The sequence below is a fragment of the Rhinichthys klamathensis genome, unplaced genomic scaffold (assembly GCF_029890125.1).
Source record: "Rhinichthys klamathensis goyatoka isolate OS25496 unplaced genomic scaffold, OSU_Roscu_1.1 h1tg000119l_1, whole genome shotgun sequence".
NCBI lineage: Eukaryota > Metazoa > Chordata > Actinopteri > Cypriniformes > Leuciscidae > Rhinichthys > Rhinichthys klamathensis.
The window spans coordinates 1,625,014-1,635,175 of NW_026606656.1; the positions used below are offsets into that span (position 1 = coordinate 1,625,014).

General features: G+C 42.7%; 1 protein-coding gene across 2 annotated transcripts in view; it reads left to right on the forward strand.

The window, feature by feature from the left end:
• Positions 1 to 3,519, forward strand: part of rarab (retinoic acid receptor, alpha b) — a 92,274-nt gene extending 88,755 nt beyond the window's left edge. For both annotated transcript variants that reach the window (XM_056255185.1, XM_056255183.1), the window contains exons 7-8: positions 2,078 to 2,236; positions 2,313 to 3,519. In XM_056255185.1, coding sequence (XP_056111160.1) covers positions 2,078 to 2,236; positions 2,313 to 2,512 — 359 coding nt within the window. In that variant the 3' untranslated portion in view covers positions 2,513 to 3,519. The remainder of the gene's footprint in view (positions 1 to 2,077; positions 2,237 to 2,312) is intronic.
• Positions 3,520 to 10,162: the final 6,643 nt, after the last annotated feature.

Genomic DNA, 10,162 nt, shown 5'->3' on the forward strand with positions numbered 1-10,162 from the left:
CACTCTAGGCTGATTTATACTTCTGCGTCGGACTTAAGCCGGAGCCTCTACGCTATAGACAACGCGTTGGTTTTCATTTATATATCTGCGTCGTTGTCCGCGTTGACGCGCAATTACACATGAGGGAGAGTGTGAAACCCGGGGAGCGGTTCTAGCAATCACAGCGCTTGCGGTACGCGTAGAATTGACGTTACATTTTTGGAGAGATGCACGTCAGGGTACGCGCGCTACGGCGTGAGTTCGATGCAGAAGTATAAATTGGGCTTTACCTCTGTTTAATGTAATCTTACGTGGGAAACCATGGCATGCCATGACCAAACCTAAGCTGCTATCAGAGGAGTAACGTTGGTCGACTTATATCTGTAGTAGTCATCATGACCCTTTGACTACATAGACTGTTTCTGCTGCTCCCTGATACAAGATACCTGTTCAGAAAAAAAAAACAAGAAAACTGGACTCGTTTTAACAAGCTAGATAAAAGGTAATGCCCTGGCAGTGGCAAATAGCTTTGTTTAACCCTCTGGGCTTCTTCGGTCAAAAATGACCGAAACAGTATACGTTTTGAAATGTTTAATTTTTTTGCTTCATCGGAGGGGGATGAAACTTGGTGACTTTTGTTGTATTACCTATGTGAACACACACAAAAATCAAGGAGATGATTCGGATATGTTAAAGGGTCTTAAAAAAAATAGTCACACTTAGCTTCCTTTCGGTCAAAAATGACCGACATAGGAAATGAATGGGAAATACGAAAAAAATAGGAAAACTCAGAGAAACTTTTGGTGGTACAAACTACAGATCAGCCACTGTGCAGAAAAAAAGTGTACAGGAATGAAGGGGTGACACTCTAAAACATCAAGAGTGCAAATAAGACACCTCCCCCCCCCCACACACACACCCACGCACACAAACACACACACACACAGAGAGAAATGAATAGGAAAGACTGTAACAGCAAATGTTGAGAAAATGCTAAATAAAATCAAAATTTAAAATAAAGTACAAAAGATAGGCTACTCTTTCTTGCTCAAATGCACACACACACACACCTCATCATGTCTAAAACAACAATATGAATCAAAAAGCCTTTCTATGTATTTATATAGGAAGCCTACAGGCGGTTACGGACATTACACACATTTATACATTTTTACTTATCTAAACAAAAAATAAAAAAATAAAAAAAGTTGTCTTTTAGCATATCTAAATATATCTAAATAAAAAAAAACGAATAAGAAAGAGAAATCATGTCTAAAACAGCAATAGGAATCAAAAAGCATTTCTATCTATTTACATAGGAAGCTATGGGCAGCCTACAGGCGGTTACGGACATTACACACTTTAAAACATTTTTAAAGCCACTGGATGGCGGTATTCTCACTTGAATTTTTTTTTGCCTGCTGCCAGCATTATATTTTAATGTGCCACGTTGAGTTTTTTGAAAAAAAAAATTTTTTATTATAATAATAAAAAAATAAAACAAATTCTAATGGAAAAAATAGCTCGTAAAAATTATATAAATAATGCAAAGTATCATAAAAATCTTTAAAAATTCTTAATAATAATAAGAAAATATTATTGAACAAAAATATATTTGAATGGTTTTCCTGGGGGGGAAAAAAGTTACTTTTTAAGGCTTCGGTCTTTTTTGACCGAAAGGAAGCCAAGTGTAACCCCTAAACAAAGAAGCCCAGAGGGTTAAATATTTGATTTGATTACATTAATGTTTAAGTTGAGATTTACAAGAAATATTTTATTGATACTGTGTAAAGGGAATACTGCTGGTATAAAAGCACCTTATTTGTTTAAAGTTTTTGCAAACCACATGTTATTGCACTTTTGTAGCAGTACATTTAAATCAAAAGTGCGCAATACACTACTAGAATTCATTATTCAATTTTGCGCGTAACAATGCGATTAATCGCAAGAAAATCGTGCGATTAATCGCGATTAAATTTTTTAATCGTTGCCCAGCACTAATTTTTTTATATATATATTGGTGTCTACAAAAACATTATATTTCCTGCTTGTGTGATTCTTGGTTAGCTGTTTAAAACTGATGTGCACTTGCGCTCAGATCGGCAGGATCTGGAGCAGTCGGATAAGGTAGATGTGCTTCAGGAGCCGCTGCTGGAGGCCCTAAAGATCTACGTGAGGAAGAGGAGACCTCACAAACCACACATGTTCCCCAAGATGCTGATGAAGATCACAGACCTCAGGAGCATCAGCGCTAAAGGTTAGATTCACTGTCACTCTTTGAAGATCAAGCGTGATCAGCCAGAATCCAATCTAACGTCTTGTTTCTCAATCAGGAGCGGAACGGGTAATAACGCTGAAAATGGAGATCCCTGGCTCCATGCCTCCACTCATTCAGGAGATGCTGGAGAATTCGGAGGGCCTGGAAGGAGGCAGTGGGGCGAGAGGAGGAGGAGGAGGAGCACCACCAGGAAGCTGCAGCCCCAGTCTGTCTCCCAGCTCGGCACACAGCAGCCCCTCAGCTCACTCCCCCTGACTCTCACCTCCAGACAGGGCTCCGTACGGAACCAGAAACAAGCCACAGCAGACCAGAGCCAGAGACCTGAATTCCGGTAGACTTTGATCCGGGGTGACCGGACCCGAATTGAACCGTAAATCTGGCTGGCTTTTATTAGCTGAAGACCAATTGAGTTACACACAGGCCGAGCCTGATCAAAACTCACACCGTCATTTAAACCCACTAGTGATTCAGTGACAAGCTTTTTATGTGGCGGTGGTTCAAGACGACAGCAGAACAAATGCCCTGTGTGTGCAGAAGCAGCTCTTTACTGTGTCTTCCCGGCTCTGCTCCCATCACACAGACTGTGAAGGACTCGTCTGAGGGATGCGCTCTCTCGGCCTGTGACGTTATTTTATAAACTTCAATCCCTTAACGCAAGCTAAAGGACATTAGGACGTCAAATGTCCATAAGTCAGGGACATTTTGAACTTTCCAGCTGTTTTGATTCTGTTTCTTTGTTTTCTTACAAAAGATATATGAATATATGAAATCTATATTGACAGAAATATGAGATTTGAATTTTTTGTCTTAGGTGGAATGCAGAACAATTCTTATCTTTTCTCTCACTTTTCTCAAGAGTTGAACACGATTATGGTCGACCCACTGTTGCGCTCACTCCAAGATTCACATCATGCTCAAGGGCACGTCGCACTAGCACTGAAAATGATGCGTGTACTTCAAGACGTGAAGTACGATGAGGTTAAAATGCAATTTTGTCCAGATGATTTGGAGCTATATTAGACTTCATCAGAATGATCAACTTGGCAGTTCGTGGCAATGAAATGAAGTATGTAAACAAGCAGCTTGTGTTTGAAAGATGTGTATGAGATCTGTTTTAAAAGGAGCAGTAAATGCCTTCCTGTAGCTTTTTAATATTGTTTCTTAATTTACTTTTAAATTGTCAACTGTGGAAAGACACAGATACCCCCTTCTACACAGTATTAGCAGCTTATAAAATAAAAAAGGAGATTTCCAAACATGAAGACTCACAAAGAACACGAGATGTATTTGCAGCTAGACGCTCATGTGAAAACCACCACATCGTTTCACAAGTATTGAGAATGTTGTAACTGAGCATTTCACACGGAAGTTTTTTCCTTTTTTCCTGCATCTCAATTTGGAAGCCATGTTAGTGGTAGGTTTGTGTTTCTAATCATCCGTCACATGTGCTGAGATGCTTGCACCGTCGCGTCCTCTGTACCTTACAACATCACTGCCTCTGCTCTCCTGCAACAATCATTGAACACTTGTCAACAACAACACTGCCTCTGTGTGACAATCACTTTAAGTAATGCTCACAAACAACTCTGCCTCTGTAACGCACTGATCCCTGCCAGACATCTGGATTCATGAGACCGCTAGCATTCACTGATGCGTGTACACATCTGTCCCTGTATCTGAAACTTTATTAGGCCTAAAAAAAATATCAAACAAGGACTGAATTCACAATTATGAGCTTAGTTGTCTAGAAATTCTATATTAAAATAAGACATTCTTGTATTGGCGCGATCATTTCTAAAAGATTATTCTTTCGTTTTAGTTGTTTTTATTGCCAAAAGTGAAAACTATTTGGTTTTTAGACACCGTCCAAACTAAAATAAAATGTATTTTGCTCAACCTCATTTTGTTCCAAGCTTAGATATTTGAAACTACTACTCTTTTTTTTTTTTCTCCATACTATGAAAGTCAATGGGGTCCAATGTGGATTTGATCTCCATTTGACTATCATATAAACAAAGATGATTCATTCTTCAAAATATCTTTGAGTTCTACACAAGAAAGAAATTCACACAGGTTTGGAACAACATAAGGATGAGTGAATGACACAATTTTCAATTTTGGATAAAATTCAACTTTGAATAAAAACATAAGATGAAATGGACCAATAAAATGAAACCGCGTCTCTCCATGTGATCCAGTTATGGCGGATCAGTGTCAGCATATCATTATTGTACCAGTTTACAACAGCTCTGCCTCTGCATCACTTCTGCTAAACCCGTCGCATGAACTTATGGCTAGTGCTGTGGGCCGAAATGATTTCCTCTTTAACAAGTTAATCTGAGAGTGGGGTGTGAACTGTTTCACTGCAACTATGCACAGAGCTTGAGTCTATTCACTTCTATCTACCTGTTGTGAAAATCACACGCCTCTTCCAGTTGCTCAGTACTGTCCATTTCATTTGATTCTGCATTTAGTCGCTGCCCAAAGGTTCATCACTATTGAGCCATGCTGCGTCAGAGCGCGACGGGCCTCTTTTCTCACTCAAAGGATGACAAACAGAGATCTACATGACGTACAGCACAAACCCTGTTCTGCTTTAACAGTTGTTATACAGTCAAACGCACAAAAAATTTTCTGTTGTGTCAGGTCCCTGGATGATAAGAGTAATGTTTAATAAAGATTTCTGTTTTGTGTGTGTTCTGACCATGGTGGGTTTTTATTTGTGATTTTATTTTTTAGTGGTGAATTACAAAGCTGCCATTTTTTTTGTTAATTGAAATATTAACAACAAACTCAGGGTGTGACCACATCAACATCGTTTGTGTGTTCAGATGTCTCACTCTAAACCGGGAGTTTTTTTCTTATTACATTACATTATTCATCTGTTTGTGCATCGCTATACACTTAAAAATAAAGGTTCTTTGTTGGCATTAACAGTTCCATGACTAAAAATAAAGGTTCTTTGTTGGCATTAACGGTTCCATGAAAAACCTTTCACATGTATGGAACTTTTTCAATGCAGGAAAAGTTCTTTTTAGAATGAAGAACATTTTTCCACTATAAAGAAAACAGTTCTTTTAAGAAATATTCACTGAAAGGTTCTTCTATGGCATCGCTGCCAACATTTTTGGACCCTTTATTTTTAAGAGTTTATTGTGCTGCATCTTGCTACAAAATTACAGCTAAATTTGGAACATTTATGACTAATATTGATACACAAACTAATATTTTATTTATTTTTATTTAAATAAATACTCAAAATTAATAAAAAATTTCAAACAAATTTGAGGCATGATTGTTGCAGACAACTTACAGGTTTTTTCAGTCGCTAACAAGCGTTTGTCAAACCAGTTGTCACATACTCTAAACACAATTAGCACAGCATCGGTTTTTTGTGGCCATACCATTCACACATTTCATGTCGTTTTCACACATTTCATGTCGTTTTCACACAATATGCAGTCAGTGAACACATTTCCACAGTGCTTACATTTTCTTACAGTCGCTAGGACACATTTCTCAATACTTGGGTCACTTTTTCAAAACTCTTCACACAGTTCTCCTAACCAACTTTCAGCTTGGCACAGCAGTTCATTTCACATTCAAAATGGACTAAAACTACAGAATCGCTTCGTATGTCTCAAATCAACACATTCTTCCATAACACTAGCAAAGGTTGACAGCCAACAAACACACTTTGTCACCCACAAAACAATGACCTAAAAAACACTAACAACAGGAAACTTTATACAATGTTTTCCTTAGTAAATGCCTTCTTTCTTCTACCTCTCTACTGTTTAGAAATCACTGCAATATATGTTACTAGAATGAATTAGACATGATGCAGTAGCCTATGCTTCAATACTTTATATATTTTATGTTTTTGGAGTAATTCCAAAGTACAAAAATTTGTATACACACCATCCACTTATTCAGATACAATAGGAATCAGCTGTGGTTGGTCCAAATGTCCAATTGTTTTTATACCATTTAATTTTTAGATTTGGAATATATTTCATTACAATATTACTGTAGAAATGTGGCAAAATGCTGTCTTATTCAGTTTTGTATTATGTTATTGTTTTGAACTTAAGTTTAACAGTTTTGAAAACAGTATGTAAGCATGTGCAAATTGACCTGTAGGTACACAGTTTTGGCGGTTGTTGTGTCGAAGTGAGAAAAGAATTAATGTATTTTGAAAGATGTAGTCATTGAATGCATTTTGTGCCAAAGCAATGATAAAGGATCCACAGTTTAGCCCACATATACTTCTGTTGTGCTCACTGTGTGAAGAGTTTTGAAAAAGTGACCTAAGTATTGAGAAATGTGTCCTAGCGACTGTAAAAAACTGTAACAGACAAGCTATACCTCCCAACAAAATTATGGATTGTTTTTGCAAATGTTAACACTCACCATCCCACAACAGCAAAAACAATATTCCAAACCTTAGATACAGTATAAAAACCTCTGCTTCTGCAATGATATCAGTTCAAAAACAATATATCTCAGCTGATAATAAACAAACAACTGAATAATTGACCCATAGCTTATTTATGTTGGGTAAATTGGGCCAACCACAGCTGATTCCAGTCTGGCTTAGACTCAGTGGCAGGGGTTATTTTTTTCTATTACATTGACACTTATACAGTAAAATGAGGACTTTGAGGAGTGACATCTTTGGAAACAGACACAGAAAAAGACAAACACTGTAATGTCTGGACAAGGAAGAGTAAGAGCAAGGTGCCCAGGGTGAGGAGCAGTCCCAGTTAGAGATGCAGTGAGAGATGCAGGTGCACTGAGAGGTGCAGGAGCAGTGAGAGATGCAGGTGCAGTGAGAGGAGCAGTGAGAGATGCAGGTGCAGTGAGAGGTGCAGGAGCAGTGAGAGATGCAGGTGCAGTGAGAGATGCAGGAGCAGTGAGAGATGCAGGTGCAGTGAGAGATGCAGGTGCAGTGAGTGGTGCAGGAGCAGTGAGAGGTGCAGGAGAAGTGAGAGATGCAGGAGCAGTGAGAGGTGAAGGTGCAGGTGCAGTGAGAGATGCAGGAGCAGTGAGAGATGCAGGAGCAGTGAGAGATGCAGGTGCAGTGAGAGATAAAGGAGCAGTGAGAGATGCAGGTGCAGTGAGAGATGCAGGTGCAGTGAGAGATGCAGGTGCAGTGAGAGATGCAGGAGCAGTGAGAGATGCAGGAGCAGTGAGAGATGCAGGTGCAGTGAGAGATGCAGGAGCAGTGAGAGATGCAGGTGCAGTGAGAGATGCAGGAGCAGTGAGAGATGCAGGAGCAGTGAGAGATGCAGGTGCAGTGAGAGGTGCAGGAGCATTGAGAGATGCAGGAGCAGTGAGAGATGCAGGAGCAGTGAGAGATGCAGTGAGAGATGCAGTGAGAGGTGCAGGTGCAGTGAGAGATGCAGGTGCAGTGAGAGGTGCAGGAGCAGTGAGAGATGCAGGTGCAGTGAGAGATGCAGGAGCAGTGAGAGATGCAGGTGCAGTGAGAGATGCAGGTGCAGTGAGAGATGCAGGAGCAGTGAGAGGTGCAGGAGCAGTGAGAGATGCAGGAGCAGTGAGAGGTGAAGGTGCAGGTGCAGTGAGAGATGCAGGAGCAGTGAGAGATGCAGGTGCAGTGAGAGATGCAGGAGCAGTGAGAGATGCAGGAGCAGTGAGAGATGCAGGAGCAGTGAGAGGTGCAGGAGCATTGAGAGATGCAGGAGCAGTGAGAGATGCAGGAGCAGTGAGAGATGCAGTGAGAGGTGCAGGTGCAGTGAGAGATGCAGTGAGAGATGCAGGTGCAGTGAGAGGTGCAGGAGCAGTGAGAGATGCAGGTGCAGTGAGAGATGCAGTGAGAGATGCAGTGAGAGATAGATGCAGGTGCAGTGAGTGGTGCAGGAGCAGTGAGAGATGCAGGTGCAGTGAGTGGTGCAGGAGCAGTGAAAGATGCAGGAGCAGTGAGAGATGCAGGTGCAGTGAGATGCAGGTGCAGTGAGAGATGCAGGTGCAGTGAGAGATGCAGGTGCAGTGAGAGATGCAGTGAGAGATGCAGGTGCAGTGAGAGATGCAGTGAGAGGTGAAGGTGCAGTGAGAGGTGCAGGTGCAGTGAGAGATGCAGGAGCAGTGAGAGGTGCAGGAGCAGTGAGAGATGCAGGAGCAGTGAGAGATGCAGTGAGAGATGCAGTGAGAGATAGATGCAGGTGCAGTGAGAGATGCAGGAGCAGTTAGAGATGCAGTGAGAGATGCAGTAAGAGATAGATGGAAGTGCAGTGAGTGGTGCAGGAGCAGTGAGAGATGCAGGTGCAGTGAGTGGTGCAGGAGCAGTGAAAGATGCAGGAGCAGTGAGAGATGCAGTGAGAGATGCAGGTGCAGTGAGAGATGCAGGTGCAGTGAGTGGTGCAGGAGCAGTGAGAGATGCAGGTGCAGTGAGAGGTGCAGAAGCAGTGAGAGGAGCAGTGAGAGGTGCAGTGAGGGATGCAGTGAGAGATGCAGGTGCAGTGAGAGATGCAGGAGCAGTGAGAGATGCAGTGAGAGATGCAGGTGCAGTGAGTGGTGCAAGAGCAGTGAGAGATGCAGGTTCAGTGAGTGGTGCAGGAGCAGTGAGAGGAGCAGTGAGAGATGCAGTGAGAGATGCAGGTGCAGTGAGTGGTGCAGGAGCAGTGAGAGGAGCAGTGAGAGATGCAGGAGCAGTGAGAGGTGCAGTGAGAGATGCAGGAGCAATGAGAGATGCAGGAGCAGTGAGAGATGCAGGAGCAGTGAGAGGTGCAGGTGCAATGAGAGATGCAGTGAGAGATGCAGGAGCAGTGAGAGATGCAGGTGCAGTGAGAGATGCAGTGAAAGGTGCGGGAGCAGTAAGAGATGCAGGAGCAATGAGAGATGCAGTGAGAGATGCAGGAGCCGTGAGAGGTGCAGGAGCAGTGAGAGATGCAGTGAGAGGTGCAGGTGCAGTGAGAGATGCAGGAGCAGTGAGAGATGCAGGTGCAGTGAGAGATGCAGTGAAAGGTGCAGGTGCAGTGAGAGATGCAGGAGCAGTGAGAGATGCAGGAACAGTGAGAGATGCAGGAGCAGTGAGAGATGCAGGAGCAGTGAGAGATGCAGGTGCAGTGAGAGGAGCAGTGAGAGATGCAGTGAGAGATGCAGGAGCAGTGAGAGATGCAGGAGCAGTGAGAGATGCAGGAACAGTGAGAGATGCAGGAGCAGTGAGAGATGCGAGAGATGCAGGTGCAGTGAGAGATGCAGGAGCAGTGAGAGATGCAGGAACAGTGAGAGATGCAGGAGCAGTGAGAGATGCAGGAGCAGTGAGAGATGCAGGTGCAGTGAGAGGAGCAGTGAGAGATGCAGTGAGAGATGCAGGTGCAGTGAGAGGAGCAGTGAGAGATGCAGTGAGAGATGCAGGTGCAGTGAGAGGTGCAGGTGCAGTGAGAGGAGCAGTGAGAGATGCAGGTGCAGTGAGAGGAGCAGTGAGAGATGCAGTGAGAGATGCAGGTGCAGTGAGAGGAGCAGTGAGAGATGCAGTGAGAGATGCAGGTGCAGTGAGAGGAGCAGTGAGAGATGCAGTGAGAGGTGCAGGTGCAGTGAGAGGAGCAGTGAGAGATGCAGTGAGAGATGCAGGTGCAGTGAGAGGTGCAGGCACAGTGAGAGGAGCAATGAGAGATGCAGTGAGAAATGCAGTGAGAGGTGCAGTGAGAGATGCAGTGAGAGGTGAAAAAAACCTAAGTTGCTTTTTTGTAGACTGCTTTTGAATGTGAACATTACTGTACATGTGGACATACAGTTCCCAACCAAGAAATTTAGTGTAAAAACGGTGGATTGTGCGTTTTGCATGCAAATACCTGTAAAACTGAAACATAAAAGTCTATGCAGTTTTTGTAATGCCAACAATAGCCAATATTTTGAAACCTGGTGTACTTTGACTGCATGTAC